General features: G+C 44.1%; 1 protein-coding gene across 1 annotated transcript in view; it reads right to left on the reverse strand.

Annotated features, from left to right (window-relative positions):
* The window catches only part of mecom (MDS1 and EVI1 complex locus), a 136,966-nt gene that overhangs the window by 78,250 nt on the left and 39,290 nt on the right, over positions 1 to 19,426 (reverse strand). The window contains exon 2 of the mRNA XM_069724540.1: positions 14,443 to 14,789. Within this exon, the coding sequence (XP_069580641.1) occupies positions 14,443 to 14,789 (347 nt within the window). The remainder of the gene's footprint in view (positions 1 to 14,442; positions 14,790 to 19,426) is intronic.

A 19,426-nucleotide genomic window follows, 5' to 3' on the forward strand; every position in this document is an offset into this window, starting at 1 on the left:
CACACATACACTCATACTTAAACTCCCGGAGAGGTCCAAAACGCTCATCACTGGGATGAGAGGAAGAGGAGGGGGGAGGATGAGGATGGAGAAAAAAAATTGAGGAGGAGCGAAAGTGGACCTGAGTGCTGCCTGGTCCCACCCTGTGGTAACGATGGGACATCCGTTACTCAGATGACAGTGAGAGTGGCAGGCCTATTTGTGCGGCCGCTGGCGCGCCGTGACGGATTGGACAGACGGAGCGGTTGGAGGCTGCGTGGAAGTGACAGGCTGCATTTCCATTTGGGTGAAAAATCTGGCTAACGTGGCAAACATGGCTGGCTGGGTGAGGAGAAAAGGGGCCACATGGGCTGGCCGGGGCCCAGCGTGTCTGCTTTTTGCTTATTGGTCGGTTGGGGTACTTTTCAGTTTGACTGTCCCTTTGCCTCAGTTTCCCCTATTTCTTAAAATGTCCATTTGATGGCCTATCTGTGTTCTGCAAATTGGGTTTAACGACCCACATATAAAAGCACGTAACGCAAACATTTCACAAGGCGCGAAAGGAAACCGATTTTACACCTAATTTTAAAAAGTGTTCAGAATAATTCCCATTTTGATGGAGCAGCTTCCCAGCAAAAGTATTTTTGACGTTATTTTGTTCGTAAAAATTGTTCCAAAAAAAATAATTTACAAAAAAAAACTACATGATCGGCCGTCACATAGTTTCACACGTGGGGGTCTTATGTTGCCAATGTGTGTCAGGATGTGTAACGATTTGTGAACATACAGTACAAGAGTGCGTATGAGCTGGACTGTGTGTGTTTGCAGAGCTCTGCCAGTTTCATGCTGTTGGATTGAGAGAGACATGGCAAAGGATGATGGGAATTAAGTATATCAACATGTAACTGGTTCTCATAGACACTAGAATAACACGGTGTTTCATATTCATCATTTAACGCAAACATAGGACTATACACTAAGCAAGCAGCCTTCCTGTGAAAACTTTTATGGCTTAAAGGTTGGGGTTCAGGGACTTATTTCACCAGGGGTGGAAAGACAGACATTCTGCTGAGGTGGACAGCTCACCAGTCTGAGGAGAGGGGCAGCGACGTATTATTCTCCAAGCGAAAACCCGGGGGTTCGTGTGTGAGAACGGTTGAGGAATGTTCATCCTCACGCCTCATTGGTGTTCTCATTGCCGCGCGCAGATCGAGCAGTGGAGATGGGACACCCTAGATTTACGGGACGTGTCAGAAGCTTCACATCCTCGGGCCCCCTGGGGCCAATCTCCTGTCTTGATCTGGCCTGTAAGGAAAACAGCCGTCCCTCACAGCCTGACAGTGAGGTGGAGCCATCCAAACACACAGGGAGGACGGAGACTGGTGGAAACGAGGAATGTAAAGGAGGGAGGGAGGGATGGAGGGAGGCCACCTTTGGCGAGGGCCGCCACAGCTCTGGCAGTCTGATTCTTCATATTAACAGTGATGAAACCACCAGGTTGGGCTCCTGCAGAAACGGAAAGCTGATGACTTTATCTTCGTGAAGTCATGTCAGTGGGTGGGTTTCCACGGCGACGCACATAAACAAACAGATGCTGATGTGATCTAGACATGCTGCTCAACAGGTGGTCACATTCAGTTAGCAGTACTTTAGTCATAGTCTCATTAAGCTTACTTAATGACAGAAAAAGAGAAAGAAAAAGTATGTGGGGAAACGCTTTTCTTCCTCACAATCTTCCTCCGCATCGCTCATAAACCTCGGACTCCTCAAAGAGACTAGAAGTGTTTGCTGCCTAAAGCCCACAAAGGCCTTTTTGTCCCCTGCAGGAACTGGTAGCTGTTCAGGAAGTGGAGCCCGGTGCCAGCAGGATGATTTATGGCTCTGTGTCCTGGGTGGCACTTGGACCTGGTCCCACTGTCACTCAGGGCAGAGAGGAGCACTGCATGGCCCAATCAGAGGCTCTCCCAGAACTCTAAAGACATCACAATGCCTGTCATAAAAGTGGCTTGGAGGGAGGGGAAGCAGCCATAAAACAGTTGCGGGAGAGAGTGGATGATACAAACCCAGCTCTGAGAGACTCTGATCTGTGTTGGCATCCTCTCCTCTCCTCTCCTCTCCTCTCCTCTCCTCCTCTTCCTCTCCTCTCCTCTCCTCCTCTCCTCTCCTCTCCTCTCCTCTCCTCTCCTCTCCTCTCCTCTCCTCTCCTCTCCTCTCCTCTCCTCTCCTCTCCCCTTCCCTCTCCTTCCCTCTCCTGGGCTGATGACAAAGCGTAATTCAGCTGAGAAATTGATTTTGCAAGACTTTTTCTCTCATCTGTGCAGAAGACGCTAACTCGTTAGGACTTCACAGGGCTTGCCTGGGCTGGAGACAACAATTAGTTTGTTGGAGATGTCAGAAATGGCCACTGAGTTTTGGAGGAAGAAATCCTTTGTGACAGATTGGTGCTGACAATGCAGGCAGATGAGGAGGGAGCGATAGACTCCCAGCGCGCCCTGTGTAGTGGTGGAACCTTTGGGCTGCATTAACCCTTATCTGTGAGCTCCCATGAACAAAGTTCCCTCACAGACTACCTGCTGTAGCCTGGAAAATCCTATTACAGACTGCAGGGGGACACTTGGGAACACTCCACCGGGAAATCTGTCTCCCTCGGCACGTACCAGAGACAGGACAACGAGTTCCCTCTCCACCTCCTCAGCTCACTCTGTCTCTCTTTCATTCACTCGGACTGATTTTCCCTCTCTCTTGTACTCTTCACTCCCCTTTATCTGTCTTTGTTTCTCGTCTGCCTCATCTATCACTCTTGTTTTTACCCTGTCTAGTTGTCTCGTTTTGCCTATCCTATCGTCTCCCACACTGCCCCCTCAGTTGCTATGCATTAGCATGTTTTAAGTCCCCTTTTCATCCCAGACACTCCTTCCACTCTCTCAGAGAAAGAGAAGCACTATCTGTTGACCACCATCTTTGGATGAGTGAGCAGCATTTATCTGTGAATGCGCTCTTACATTCACTGCCTGGAGTAGTGATAAATGTCCTACCCACTGCTAAAGTTTAGAAAAATATAAAACACATGAGCACACTCTTTTCAGGAAGTCTGATCTAATAAATCTAGTAAGCATTTCCTTTATCGCATTTCTATTGCTCAAATTACATCTTCAAAAAAATAACAATTGTGGGTTTTAAAATAATTCCTGGAGTTACATTGAGTGTAAATGAGAAGCTCTGCAGAACCAAAGTAAAGTCTGACTTCTTACGTAGCCTATCCAGTATAAAACCTATATTAAGTGAGAACACTTGCAGAAGAGTAGTGATTGTTATGTTTTCTAGCCCTTATGTATCGTTATACAATCATTTCTTACACAAATTCAACCAAAAATCCTTTTAGAGTTACAAATAAATCTGATCTTCATCATAGCTGTATGAGCAGGTACAGGAAATTCGTCCTTTTTTTGTTTTAAGGAATGCATGTATATTCTGAATATAATGAAACACCCCCTACTGTAATTACACAATGACAGGAACTGATGGACTGTGTCATTGTTATGTAACCTGAACGCAATTAGAAAACAATTATTGACCAGGATGTGATCTTAGGTTATTACGAAAGTAATTAACCCCATTAAATACAACAGCCACGCTAATTTAGAATGTGACCTTCACACACTGTACAAACTATTAACAAATACACTGTTCCTTAATTGGCACACATGTGCAACAGTTGGCCAAAAGACAGCTTTTGATCGCGGTTTACTGTGGCTCTCAGGTGTGTGTGCAGGAGGGTGGTGCTGTGTAACCGACAATGAGGAGAGAAGTATTCAGATCATAAGGAAACACAGTAATACCACAATGTAAAAATACAAGGTTACAACTAAAATTCCAGCATTATAAAAGTATTTACCTGTAAGTACTTATTATGTTGACTGGTCCTGTCAGAGTATTATAATTTCATTTATTATATTATTTCAGTACATGAAGGACTAAGCAGTATTTTAGGGTTGTAGCTGCTTGAAGTAGAGGCTAAGTTCTTTTGGGTACTTTGACTTTATTTATAGTACTGCATGCAGCATATTCTATTCTATTCTATTCTATTCTATTCTATTCTATTCTATTCTATTCTATTCTATTCTATTCTATTCTATTCTATTCTATTCTATTCTATTCATCTGTAATAATCTCCCACCAACCCCCCAAAATGTAGTGAAGTATAAATAAAAAGAAACATAATTAATTTATAGTACAGGTATCTCAGTGCTCATTTCCAAGAAGAGGTCAAATCCAACATATAAATTCATACTGTGTATCACAGATGTTGAGTATGATCTGTTGTTACTTGTAATTGAACTAGAAATAACTAACACTGATGTATGCCGCACATCAATGTTGGCAGTAATAATACTGTCAATACTGGTAACACTAAAGAGGTGCTTAGTTTACCGCCTCTCCATTGACTACAACTACATTTGTGACGTAGTGCTGTATAGACTAAAGTACTCCATCAGTCAGAGTAGATGTGACATATTTATTTATCTTATTTGATAATGGGTGTCTGACAGCAGTCTATACAATACATCCCTGAGCAACCCGATGTGGTCTTCTCCTCTGTCAATCATTTGCTCCTCAGCAACTTTTGGGCTTTTTGCACTTACTCCCAGGCCACATCTGAGTGGAACAGACAGGGCCAGCTCACAAATATTGACTTTCCACTAACATAGGAGTGCACAGCAGCCTATCATATGGCTCGAATTAAAGCATTATGACATAATAGAGCGAAGTCGGGGTTAAGACCTCATTACTGCCACCCCGGGCCTCTGTTTTCGCTCTCTCTCCAGGCCTGGCAGCTCGCAGTTCTGGTTTTGGGCCTCCTCCGTTCTAATTGGAGCAGCAATATGGAGTAATTGGAAGGGAGGTATGGTGTTACCGCGCTGAATATGGCCCGGCCTGCAGTTTTTTAGCGCTTAGCCCAGTAATAAGCTCTCAATCCAGACCGCACCGTCCCATTACCCTTTGAACTGTGGCACAGAGAAAGAAGAGAGATTTGAACATATGAATGAACACGCGCTACACACAGGGAGGTGCACGCTCCATAAGGGATACATGGATACGTGCGCATATGGCAATTGTGACTGTGTGTAGGCTATAATAGCCGTGAGAGAGTGAGGGAGAGTCTGGCAGAGGCTAAGAGGACACAGGGCCTTGGCTTGTGCCTGTTTGCAGAGCTCTGACCACAGACACAGAGAAAGTGGTTTTGTAGAGCTGTATTAGCTCTTGATTATTTGCGTTAACCGGTACTTAGATTTACTGCCGGGGTAATGCGATCTGACTGGTAGTTAAGCACTAGCAGCAACTCGGGGCAGGGAAGCCAGGACAAAGTTGCTGTTCCCCCTCTGTTTCTTCGGGACTGGACCAATAAAAACCTTGCGAGCTCTGCCCCCGAGTCGCTGTCTCTCCGTCTCTCTAACCCGCCCAACTGGGGAAGACATTTGGAAACAATCAGTGGAGTGTTTTAAGGGAAAGCCCTTCCCCTATCAATCCCCCTAGATAAGGTATCTATGAGCCTGGCTCTGTGGCCCCGCACACGGAATTCATCACCTCTGTTTCCTGTACGCTGCTTAAGGGTCCCCTCATTTTCTCTCCTATCCGTGCAGAGTGCAGGGGGCACATTTTGTGTGTGTCTTGAGTGCTTCAGTGTGTAAACCTATGGTATATATTTTGGAGAACTGTGAGTATGCATACGCTTTCCAAACATGCAGTGTTGATCAGTGTGTTGAAGGGAATTCTTCGTGTTTTCTTGCCCGTTGGGAGCTGCGTAGACAGCTGACGAGGTGCGTTTGAGTTGATTGCTCCTAACCTGGGTGGAGTCAGTAGCCCTTGTGCATTCTAGTTACCTCAGTACTTTCTCCACATTTACTGCGTATAGAGCTGTAAGTTAATGGGAGGACGTTCCATATTTTAACTCAAAGGTTCACTCATTACAGTCTAGCCTCAAAATTGGCTTCAAAGCTCTTTGGTAGGCAACATAAAAATCAAAATTCTTGTGGAATTAATTCAAGCTGGTAAACTTTGCTACATGTTCTCCTCTCTTCCCTCATTTCTCCTTTTACTTTCCTCCGTAAATTCTCTAATAACAGAGAAATGCTTTAAAAAAGAATGGCTTTGACAGCGACTTTGACGCTCGCTCTATCTCATGAGTGCTCTAACAGCTGAGGACAGATGATGTAAATGTGTGTTACAAGGCAGTAGCATTTATGTCCCACCGATGAGTCAATGCACCTGCATATAAATTCTATTATATCTGTGGCTGTCTAGACATGTGTCATTGTGTTATTGAGCTTGCCCTGCATGTGTTTCCGATCAGAGTGGCCTCCTTTTTTTTTCCCTCCTGCTCAGACTGTGTTACGTGTTTTTTTTTACTCCCACCGTGAGCTATCAGCTGGTCAAATCCTTGTTTGCATCCGGACGGGTTAGATATAATCGGGGGTGGGGAGGTAGAAAATTGCACCCTTCTTTGAGCTTTTCAAACAGGTGGACTCCTCCTTCCTCATCCCTCCTTTTTCAATCAAACGAGTCCTTCCATTCACTTCAGATCTAATAAGGCCCCGTGACCTTTGCCCTGCTTGAACGGACCCCTGACGAGAGCCTCATTCACCTGGCATTGTGCTGCCTGCTACACCTTCCGACTGGCATAGCCCCCACTCACGCCCGCCTTTGTCCTTCTGCAATTCACTCTGACTTTGTTCAGTTAGTTAACCTAGCTTCCCCTCCCTGCTGGGAACTCAGGCAGAGAAAGAGAAGGGAGGAGGTGTCGGGGTGAGGAGGAGAAGGTGGAGGAAGAGGAGGGGGTTCAGTGGTAGGGAATGAGGGGGAAATAAGAAATCTGTATAGGTTTTTTTTCATCCTCTTTAACAAGAGACGAGCAGCCTCCGGACAAAGTGGGAGACTTGGCTGACCCTGCACTCATGTTGGAGAATCCTCTCACACTTTCTCTCTGTCTTACATTCTTTCTGTATGGAAGTGCCTCATCTCCCCTCACTCCTCTCACATGAGATTAGAACGTCAATACCCTTCACCCCTCCCAAACCTCACCTCACACACACACACACACACACACACACACACACACACACACACACACACACACACACACACACACACACACACACACACACACACACACACACACACACACACACACACACACACACACACACAGACAGACACACACTAGCCTCAACCACCACCAACAAACAACAGATTAACCCAAAGAAAGGGATTATCAGTCAACTGAGAGGCAGGGAGATGGACCCCCAGCTTGTTTTGTCTTCGGGGATTTTGAATGGGCATCACTCCCATCCAAGACAATCAAGTTCCAGTTACACTGGACGAGAAGCTCGTCTCCCTCCGCAGACACCGGCAGAGACAAAGGTGGACACTGACACACATGGCTGAAGGCCTTCCTGGGGCTGTTTTAACCTGTGAGGGGAGGCTGCACACTCAGAGCTTAGCAGGTTAACACACTTAATGTTTACTCAGCAGGATTGTTGCCAGTCCAATTCAGTCTGTTCTTGAATTGAGCTATATAAACTGTTGAACTGATTTACCTTACTGGAAGAATATTACATACAAATAGCAAGACAGGCTAAGGTCTTACAATCACTTACTGTGTGGTTGTTGTGACACACATTAGCATAAAATAATATAAAAGATGTACTTGATTTTATAAAGTAATTCAGCTCTATTTCACACATGCATTTGAGATAGCTAGATTGATCATAGCACCGCAGGAGTGATGTGATGGAGTTTGTTTGAAAATGTTTGTACCATCTTATCACCAGACAAGAATATTAAAATTAGTGGATTCTGCAAAACCCCAGATTACATCATGCCCAAACATGTATTATCATCCTGTCTGTCATGGTTAAAGTTAAGGTAAGGTTGGTCGATTTGTTCTGGGATGCAAAGTTGGGTCTCCTGCATGAAAGAATACTTACACGCCACTTCCCGTGCGTCATATAGCTCATAACTACTTCCTGCATTGCTGTTAAGCACCGCCGAGGGATGTAAATCGTGAGTTGAAGAGCGCTTCAGACTGAAATTCCGAGGATACTATTTAATGTGAAGATTAGGAATTTAATCATATACTGTAAGCAGCTCACTGATTTTGTTCTCAGGACTATCCAACCGCAAGTCACACATACAGAGCTAAGAGGAATAGCTATAAATGTAATCTATTAACATATAAATAAAGGACGTGTGAGTCCTCATAAGATCCGTCCCTTGTTCAGAACAACCTACGTGGTGACACATTTCCCTCTTCACGCTATCCGGTCGCACACGGCAGATTTTAATGGTCTTTTTTGTCTACTTTACAATTCATTAAGTGCCAATGAGACCCGAGTGTATGCTGTGTACTGCTCCTTCATTATTACACAGTGTCCCTGCAGTCAGATAGTGCTCCTCTCGTAACTTCCCACAATGATGTCAGTGCAGCCGCTGCGTTCACGCCAGCACAAAGCATTGACAACCGCCATTCACATGCTCTTTGTAGATGCAAGACTTTTTCACTTTGGATTTCTGAAAAGTATGCGCGTGCGTGCGTGTGTGTGTGCGTGCGTGCGTGCGTGCGTGCGTGTGTGTGTGTGTGTGTGTGTATGTGTGTGTGTGTGTGTGTACGTGTGTGAAAATGTGAAGATGTGTGTCCATTGAGAGAGTGTGAGTGACACAGAGGTTCATCCCTAGCGCCTGCCTTTCTAAGCGCTGCTGTGGGCAGGGCCATCTATGCTGACAGTAGATGGGATGTGGCAGGGGCTGGGGGATTAAGGGGCTTTTAGGCAGGACTGAGAGTGGCTCTTTCTCCCTGTGACAGAGAGAGCTGACGGGCCGTCAGCGCGCAGGGGACAGGCGGACAGCCAGCCAGAGACATCTGCATTCATTCAGGACAGCGGCTTATCGGCGCACAAAAAACACGCCCTCTTGAAACGCCCTCCATCTACACTCTCACACTCTGTCTTGCGCATGCACACACAAGAGCATACGCCGACACACACGCAACACACGGACACACAAAACCCTGATTCCAGGACTGACCTTTCCTACAGTTCCCACTGACTGTGCAAATCGCAAAAGCAGAAGTACTGAAAACTTTGCATACTGTATTTTTTTTTTTTTAAACTTCTCGGTTGCTCTGCTGTTTTGTAAATGACACCACAACCATAGACTTTAGGCTAATAGGTTAAACGTTCATCATAAAAAGTCTCAAACTGACCATTTTGGATTCAAGACTTAGTGATGAAAACAGAACCCCACAGAAACACATTTATTTGTCTCAGCAGATCATTAAAACCCAAGCTGACAATAATTGAAAGGATGGGTCTCCTCCTAGTCAGGCATCTGCCGCTCCTCCTCCCTCCAACCTCCCATCCTCTCATGACTGGGAGGTTGAGAGGACAGGCAGAGCCAGGAAAGGCCCTGCCCAGCCATCTAATCCTCTATTCCCATTCACCATCACTGCTAATCTCCTTCGCCACCTCCCCACCTCCCCACCACCACCACTACCGTCAACACTATCGCCTCCACCTCCACCTCCGCCTCCGCCTCCGCCTCTCACTCAAGAGGTGCACAAAGACCCTGAGCGCCCCAGTCCCACCCCGCTCACCATCCCACCCCTTCTCGTATCCCTAACCTGCTCCGCCCATCGCTCCTACAGCAGGAGGCACCCGGCTTTCTAAGCCCAGGACCCATAATCCCGTGGGGCTGCCAGTTTGGGTGAGCCCAAAGGCTCATTGAGTGCCGGATAACTCTTTCCCGGACTCTAACTCTCTGTCTCATTGTTGCTGCTGCTGAGAAGAGGACAGACACAAATGGAGTTTGAATTTCAATGTGCCTAACGACTCAGAGAGAGAGACAGCAGAATATGGACTGGTGGGCATCCAGGCGTTAAAGAGTATTTTCAAGGAGGCCACAGAGAAATACATGCAAATACTGTGGGCAAGCGCAAGCGCAGGCCACCTCATCCTTACTCTGACCCATGAAAGATGGGACAACATATTTTTCCGTACATATTAGTTTTCCTTTTTATTTTCAAGTGAATTTATTAAATAAATCCCATATGGAAAACTTGACCCTCTGTTATTTAAATGTCTTTGCATGGTGACATGAATTTAAAGATCAAGACCACATCCTAAAATGGCTTTTTGGGTTTGTTCTGGGGGACACCAATGAGATTCTCCTCCATCGTCAGAGTTAAAGGGACCATTCACTTTCAGTTGAGATATTTAAAATGATTTGGATTTATTTAAAACTCTTGTTTTGTATTTTGTATTTGTATCTATATTGTCGTTATTATTAATATATTCTGTTTTAGTCTACATTTTAATTTCCTAACCTGAAAGTACACCTTTATTCAATAAAGTCTATTTTTGAATTAAAGAAATGATGTTTAAAGCCACTAATATGAAAAAAACATCTACTTCTGAATCCAAACGTCCAACACCACTTCCATTTAAAAACATTTTCATTATAAGTGGTAATATCATGTTAATATGAGTGAAAAGTTGAATCGCTTACACATGTATGTGAATTTCAGAATATCTAGTATTTGGTACGTCCTCCTTTTGTTTTAACGACAGATGCACTTGCGCTGACGTGGACTCCACAAGTTTTGTTGCAAACCCGATAACGCACGTTATTCCAGCGTGATCTGACAACGATTCACAGAGCTTCTTGTGATGTCAGGAATGTTTGACTTCCTCAGGTGGTACCATAAGCGTCCAGCGTTCAGATGACTGTGGGGGAAAGTCCATGACAGTCAGCACTACTTGGTCTTCTCAGGTCTTTACGTAGTTCTTGCAAAGCTTTGAGGTGTTTGGGCTCATGAACCTGCTGCAGTACGAATCCTTCTTCACAAGGATGCAAACCAGAGGGTGGAGCATGTCTATGCGGATCTAGTGCTGCTTCTCCTTGGTCAAGGTTGAGTTGATTTACTGCATGTGTACAACTCCAGAGAAGGTGTTTTGCTGTGGGTTTGATAAACTGCAAAGTTTTTTTTCTCTCTCCTGTCTGTCTCTCATATTAACCCTTCAGTTAGTGCTGTAAATCCAAAATTCTGGTTCATCAGTAAATAAGACTTTTTTTCCCCAGTCATCCACTGTGAAATGCTGGTTTGTCTCAGCTGACCCCGGTGTTTGGCCGTGTTCCCCCCTGGAGAAGCAGTTTAGAGACGCCACTCTTCCTCTTATACCTCTTTATACCGCCTTACCTTGACAAGAAGTTTATTGGCGTGTCTGTGTATCTGTTGATGAAGTTTTGTATCTCTCAGTTAACAATGCTTCAAGTATCGATCTTCTGAGGATGTGGTCAATTTCTTCGGACTGATAGAGCCGATCCAGTTTCTGCAAAGTGTTTGAGAGTCATGCGCTGCCCCCTTCGACACCGAAAGCCCCCCTTTGCTTTAACCTACAATCTGTCTTCTGATGCCATAATCTGTTCTGCTGGAAACTTGAAGCACAGCTATATTTTTAACAGGTGAACCATGGCTGCAAGTGGATTTTATTTGACTCTGATGAGACGCACAAATCCACCTGTGTCATCTGAATGCTTCAATGGAAGGATACAACGCAAATAAACTTTTAACATGGTCAGTGCCACCAATTGGCTTAAACTGAATTGCCGATTTGAAATAGAGCAGAATCTTAAATACATCTTAATTTTAAATGTCAGAACTTCTTTTGTTTTTGAATGTGTCTAAATGCTCAAACTTTGTGATTATATCAAGGTTCACATGACCACACAACAGATTTTCAAAGTGGTCTCAGACTGTTGGACGCCACTCTATATCCTCTCTTACTTAAGAGGCTTTGGTCCATCTCCATTGATTTCATTGAAAAAAATTTGTTTTTTGAGAAAGCAAGGCTTAACTTCTTTATATTGGCACAGATAACTAAATTATTGAATTCATGAATCCTCAGTTCAGACACAATTGACTCTTACAAACACCAGAATCTTACTAAAAGCACCTACTAATATAATTGTTGCAGTTCACAAAGACACACATGCACACACACTGTGCACAGACGCACACGCGGTGTGCGCAAGACTGTTGGCAGAGTCAGCACTTCAGTTGTGCATGCGACAGTGTAGGTGAGCTTGACAGACCTCTCACCGCTGCCTCTCTACCTCTTATTTACAGAAGCTATCTTTCCCATAAGTCACCATTCCTGTATTCATAAAGCATCATGGATGCCATAACTCACTCTTCCCCTTTATGAATAAAGCTCACAAATTTATGGCGATGGCGCTGAGGAGCTGTGGCCTCCCTGGTGACAAACTTCCCCCAGTCTGTCACCACTGGCCTGGGCCGCTCAGGGCCCTACATCAAAAGCTCCAGATGGGAGCGCCACTTTATCGCTCCCCGGTCGGTGACATCACCTTGCCGCGCTGCACGGAATTGATGATGAAAGCAAACATATCTATCTTAACTCACATTTACCAAATCAATTTTATTTTTACAGACCCTCCGCAGGGTTATTGGCATATTGACGATTTGCAGGCAGGACTGGGGGAGGGGAGAAGGGGGGGTGAGCAACGGCCGAGGGATGGTAAACGGGTGGGCATGGGAGAAGAGGGGGGAGGGTCAGCAGGGCTTAATGGCGTTTACCATATTTAATGCAGAGGGATGTCATCCCTGAATATCCATTCTGAATAATGTGGCATTTCATCATAAATTCTTTACAACTTATTTACTTAATGGAAAGAGTTATGGTTCGCTGTCAGGATGGTAATTAAACATTGTGATACAGTGCTGCCTCGCCAGGATCCCATCTTTCCGTTCAACCCCCCACCCCCACCCCCCGACACACACACACACACACACACACACACACACACACACACACACACACACACACACACGCACACACGCACACACGCACACTCACATCCTAGCTTTTTAAATACATATTATTATTCAAGCTCCCCATAAATTACCACCAGATTAAAATTCATGAAACCTCTTTTTCCTTTATTTCCTTCCCTGGGAAAAAGAATAACCCAGAGAGCTTGTTCAACCAGCTGTAAATCTCTTAGGGAAGGACAGACACTTTTTATTAAAATTCGGTGTTATGAAAATGGGCTAAAATAAAGAGTTTTTCCTCACTTCTATTTAGCTGACATTTATATATTGCATCTCACTCTGCAGTTGATAAAGAGGGGGAAGTTGCTTCCTGGATAAATGTAGTACAGAGTAAAGGGAAAAAAAGGAAAATTTACTTTGGTTTTTTCCAAGCCAAAACCACTGAGTCTGAACTGATGGGCTACAGTAATGTTGTATGATGCAAACCAAATGAGCCCCAGTCCAAATCCAAAACTATTTATATGAGCTGAATGTTGATACTTTACCAACATGTTCTCAGTCAGCTATAAAGTGGAGCATCGAAATGGATTTTATGGTCAGGATGGGTGAACTCCACAAAGAGGAGGAATGCTAAATTGAATCGTCTCTTTATTTAAACCTGTGTGACTTCTCACTTTATGAACTGCATGGTCAGCTATTCTTAATGAGCTTGGCTCTGTCCTACAAAGGGACAAAGCCCTGAATATGAAGGACTAAATCCTCACGTTCAAATTAGACAGGATCTATTCTGAGAGACTAAATGAGGCTGATTTTCTGCCAGCCCCTTGGTCCTGCTCCATAAAACCCAAATAGCCTGACACTGACCACATCTAACCTTTGACCTTGTCCTGTGACCCTGCCTTCGATTTTTTTTTTTTTTGTGCCTGCTGACCAATATGTGATTTGCCAATGGCCGCACTGGGTCCCTAACCGGAATGAAGGAGGGATTTATGGCTTTTCATTTTAATTGAGTTGAGAGCACAACCTCAACTCACTTTCTTTCAGTTGCACCGAGCTAACATTACATCACTGGGCAACAAACGGCAACAACAGCCTTGCGGTCACTGGGCTAAATGTGAACATGACGACATGGGAGGAAGTAAAAAGAGGACTGATGTGAATGCTACAGAGTATATTGGCCTAGGAACCCGCTCCTTGTCAAAACGCGAGCTCCTACTGTTGCAGAAAATCCTTGTAACTGCAATTTTCATGTTTATACTTGAACTAAAGCTGACTCTAAAGCTTCTCTGTTACAAGTGCAGCAAATTCCTTTGACCTAGTGGGCATGACATATTTCCCATAACCATTGAACAGTATCATGTATTGTGCAGAAATTCCCATTTTCCCATTAATTCTACATATTTAACAGTTGCACCACACATAAGGAAACATTAACTTCTGTCAGTCATCTCTTTGTATGAAGATGTTGACTCTGCAAAGCATTAAGAATATGCATCTTGTCTATTCTTCCTTGGCCTGATGGACCTTTTGTTGCCTGTCACAACCCTCTCACCCCTCCCGACACTTCTTATTTATTACTATCGAATTAAGGCAAAATGCCAAAAGAAATATGGTCCTACCTCCCAGCCTTGAGAAGAATCTTGAAGATAAGGCCTGTGCTCTCCTTCATATGGTCCAAAGCGCTCCCCGACATTCACCTTCCTGCGGCTCCAGATGCCCAGACCTCCGCCTCCGACTGCAGACGCTCGCAGTTCAAAGTCCAGGGGAATGGCCACATCTTCTTGTGGCAAAAAGATGCTGGAGTGTTGGAACAACAAGGGGTCCTGGGGCGAAGACTCATCGTCGGAGAAGGGGGGCGACGCCGGGTCCTCTGGCAGGGCTGAAGATGGTGTGGGATCCCCATCGGAGCCGCATACATCGTCTAAGATGTCGGACGGGTAAAGAGCAAACTCATCGTCACCGTCACCTGTGAAAGAAACAGAGACTCTATGTGAGGGCGATGCTCAGTGACGTCTTTTGTGATCGCTGGATCATCACAGGTGAAGGCAGGCAACAGGCTATCTTTCCAGTCAGGAAAAAAAAAAAAAGCTGCAAACAAGTACACTGCCTACATTTTTGTAAATTTCTTCTGCACATTTTATTTCAACAATGGACAGCAAATGAGTAAAACAGAGTACATGTATAAAATTGATTAGGTCAAATAAACAGCAGAAGCCAGTCAGCAAGAGGGGGCGTCGTGTGTCCAAGCGTTGATTCTGTTACAATGCAGCTTGAGAATAAAGAACATGGTTTCACGAAGGGAGCCCACTTGCTTCTAATGACACGGTTTTGATTCTTGTTTTGAACTTGGTATATTCCTGGGCTGGAAAGCACTTAAGACACGCTTAACTATATCTTAAATAAAAAAAATAAAAAACTCGATACCTCAAAAACAGATTGCTGGGCCGTACAACAAAAACATGGCATGTTTGCCGTTTGGTTGAGCTGCTGCCAGCGTGGGCAAGCAGGGTCAGCTCAGCATTGTACTGCTCTGACTGTTTTATATTTCCTTTTCCTGAACTCTTTCTCCACCGTACAGTGAAAACAGAGGGAAGCTGACTTGGGTTAATTGTGAATAGAGTGAAACAGGACATAGAGGTACGACCCTTGAACCCGCACTGGGCTGCTTCAGAGTGGCACACGTGGCTGGTGGGGCTTAATGGTGGAAGAGAGATTGAATTATTCGCAGTGTTGACACGGTCTGCTGTGGAGCAAAGCAGCGCTGCTGTAAGGCCTTAGTCACAAGAGTTTGTCTCTGAAATAAGTAGAAAGAAGCGCAGACTTTGGAAAATCAGGTACATTTTCATGTAAAGGCAGGATTTCAAACACAATCAGAGAGCAAGGTACTGACGAAGCGAGCTCCACAGACTGCCAGCCAGGTGTCACATGGTGAGACAGATAGACACTAAAAGCCGGAAATGATCCACAGGAAGCTGCCGCTCTGTGGTGGGCTGTGGCTAACACAGGCTGACAGGTCACAGGGAGAGGGGCTCTGCTAATGAGGCTCAGCAACCCATCCCTGGGCTGAGGAACATTCCTGAAGGGCTTCCTGTGTGACACTGTACCTCCGCGCTGTCAGCCACGGAACCTTTGATCCACACAGATACACACTTCTTGTTCACTGGCCATGAATTAACCGCGCTTCTGATTGACTGAACGGGTCATTGTGATTGGCCACAGGTGGTCACGAACTAACCTGAAAGATTAACTCAAGACCTGGATAAAATCGCTGAACCTTTTCCCACCTCAGGGTCGACCAAACTACTTGAAACATCCGATAAGCCAAGTGTATTATGCCTACATATCTTTAAAATATGTTCAACTTCCTATTCTGCAAGGTCAAAACACAATGTCTGCTGAAAAGGAACACAAAACTGTCAAATACTGCATAAGTAATGCATGAGCTGTTTTCCTCTGCCAGTTAAGAATCATAAGTCCTGCCAAAATGTGTGTTTGCTATGGAGAAAAAGAAATCTATGCATGAACACATTGTGCTGAATCAGCCGTCTATTTCAGATATACGTCTCTGTTTTCTGTGTTATGCAGTATGCGTGTGTGAGTGTATTTGTCGAAACATATCTACAACTTAAGCATTTCTCACAGTCATTCCCTGCAGCAATACCTGATCACAGTGTCTGTACGACTATTGTGTTTGACACACACACTGTGTGGGCCCAGCCTGTTTGAGGGGAAAGTCTTTTAAAGACTCAATACAGGCATGAAACCCAATGTGGCTCTGGGAGTCACCGTAATGATTTTCAGCACGGAGACTGTGTAACGTGGTTATGGGCCTGGATGTGAGGTTGGCCATATGGTGGAGGGACAAGAGCTTTTAAAGGTAACTGTATCCCTCCATTGCTGTTTCTCCTCTGACATTTCCCCTCTCATGCTGGTCTCCAAGTTTATATTTGATTTAGGCCAGAAATTCTCCCGGTCCACTGGGCTCAATGAGAGCATTTCAGCTCATAAACATATATGTTTCTGTAAGGTAAACGTATGGCAAAAACAAATATGCTATGTTTGGAGTTTAAAAAATTGTGGTTTCATGTGCAGATGATTGATAAGTCAAAGACTGTGACTGTGCTTAGGTGGGTGTGGGCAGCAGGGACACTGCACACAGATGAGCAGATTGGTGTGTGTGTGTGTGTGTGTGTGTGTGTGTGTGTGTGTGTGTGTGTGTGTGTGTGTGTGTGTGTGTGTGTGTGTGTGTGTGTGTGTGTGTGTGTGTGTGTGTGTGTGTGTGTGTGCGCGCATTTCTGTGTCTCTGCCTTTGTAAGTTAAATAGTCCTGTTTGTTTGTTCGGTAATCGACATTACTTCATCATTGCAAGCTGACGCCCTTCATCAAAGAAGGAGCTCTGAAAGAATTCTGGGTAGAGAAGGGGAACTCCAGCTGGAAGCACTATGATGACTACAACTGCATTATTAACATAGATGGCACATCACGATATAGTGCAAGAAAGCAAGCGCAAAAACAAGCAGACAAACTTTGATGAATCTGAAAGACAACACAAAAGATTTAGTGTAAAACAGTAAGGAAAACAATATTATCTCCCCATCAAAATCAGCCATTAACACAGGAAAAGACATCATGACACGTTGCATAAACACAGACATGCAGACACATGCGTATATATCATATATTCAAATGCTTGCGCTTGACGCCAAATTCATTAATTTTTATTGAGAGGGAAAACATTTGTTCCCAGGTCTGCTATCTGCATGGGTGGAATGATTTTCACCTCTGCCACAAGGTGTTGGGCGAACTCATACATCACATGATTACCCCGAGCAGCGAGCAGGGCCGCCATCATCAGGGAGTGAATTAAAGATGATAGAAAGAGCTATTAATCACTGTGACAAAGCCCCTAATGGAGGTGTGACCCAGCCACTGCTGACGGGACGCCAAGGGGACGCACCCACGGGACAAATGGATACATATGTTTACAGAGAGAATAACCTACCTGTGGACATAGTCAACCCCTCCGCTCTCATTTTGTTTCTGTGCTGCTGTCTTTGCTGCTCTTAGTTCATTGCTTTCGTTCTAAAAACTGTGTACCTTTCTATGTCTTTTTCCTGGGATTTTTTTTTTTTTTCCAAATCACTAAAGTTTTAATCGGCTACTTGAGTCAGTTTTTTTTATAAATGATTTGTTGGGGTAATCTGTTTAAAATGTTTATATCACATAAAAGAGGCACTGAGGTCCAAAATATTACGATTCTTAAATGATCCTTCGTATACATATTCACAATTCATTGTCTAAACATACTATGAATCTATAGCAACTATATTTATGGAGAGAAATAAATACAAAAAAATAAAGCTCATTGGCTTCATTAAACTGAACTGAAGTTTTATATCTCAGTTGCAGCTGCATCTCTGCTTACAGAGCACAATACTGGACAGGCTATAACCCGGTAAGTTGTAACATTATTCATCTACTTAACCTGGAGCCATTTCAGAGATCACTTCATTCAGCCGGCTAGAGGTGTAACAGTTGACTGATGGGGTCTTAGATCATGAAATATGGAAATGAACTCCTCACCTTATGAGGACCGGCCCTCATGCTTATCTGCAGACATCATTTGTTGCCTGTGATAACAGACAAATGGGACGGGGGGCTTACCCTTGTGTACTACGGGTCAAACATAATTACCCATGATCCCCTCCATTAGTCATCATCCAAATTTTGAAATTGCAGTTTGCATCATTCCCCTGCTGTCTATTCAGATCTACATAGCAGGAAAAAATGAAGGAAATGTGTGAGCGCTGCTGTTCCAGTCTCAACGCGGAGAACATAGAAACACTGACTCTGCAACAAAGCAATAGACATCCACTGAAAAGAGTTAAAAAATATGTGGGGGCAGCTCAGGGGGCTACAGCATGACTGCTGTTGTTGTATACCGAGTCTTTTGCCTGAAAAATAAGATACCCTGAGAGACTGTGACTGAATTAAAAAATAATTTTCTTTCATTTGGTGAATTTTAACGCTCTCACAGCTACTGCCAATCAGAAAATGACTGTTGTTAATTACAGTGCATCAGTGTGCGTCTACATTCCCTCAGCAGGGTGTATAGGAGAGTGTTTGGAGCCACATGGCCTCAGGAGAGGCAATAAGCTTCCTAATTAACTCTGTCTTTGTGCTTAATGGAGGCCTTAACACCGCTTTTGGGGAGTCTTTTGGTCCACGGGTCCATTGGGGTGACTGTGAAACTGACTGATACGAAGCACAAACACTCAAATCTGTAGGTAGATGTGTACATACAGTCTAAGACAATTGTCCACAGTTTATCTCTAAATATTTGTCTATTTAACCAGGAATAATTCAATTGTAAAGTGTAACATTTTAAAAAGTCTTTTTTTTTGGTCAGTTTGTAATATATTGTAATATATTCATTAAAGCAGGCACAATAAAAAATTAAAAAAAAATTAAAAAAAATAATTTTAATGAATCTAAATGATAAAGATAAATGTCTACAGACACAATTTAGTTACAGGGGGCTTGTATTTCATTATTTGCCTGTTTATTGAAGCCTGGAAAATCGCAGTTAATGTAATTTTATAG

This window comes from Brachyistius frenatus, unplaced genomic scaffold (assembly GCF_029030835.1).
Source record: "Brachyistius frenatus isolate BFR_SWC_R1_liver_20210118 unplaced genomic scaffold, ASM2903083v1 Contig_1, whole genome shotgun sequence".
NCBI classification, from domain to species: Eukaryota; Metazoa; Chordata; class Actinopteri; family Embiotocidae; genus Brachyistius; species Brachyistius frenatus.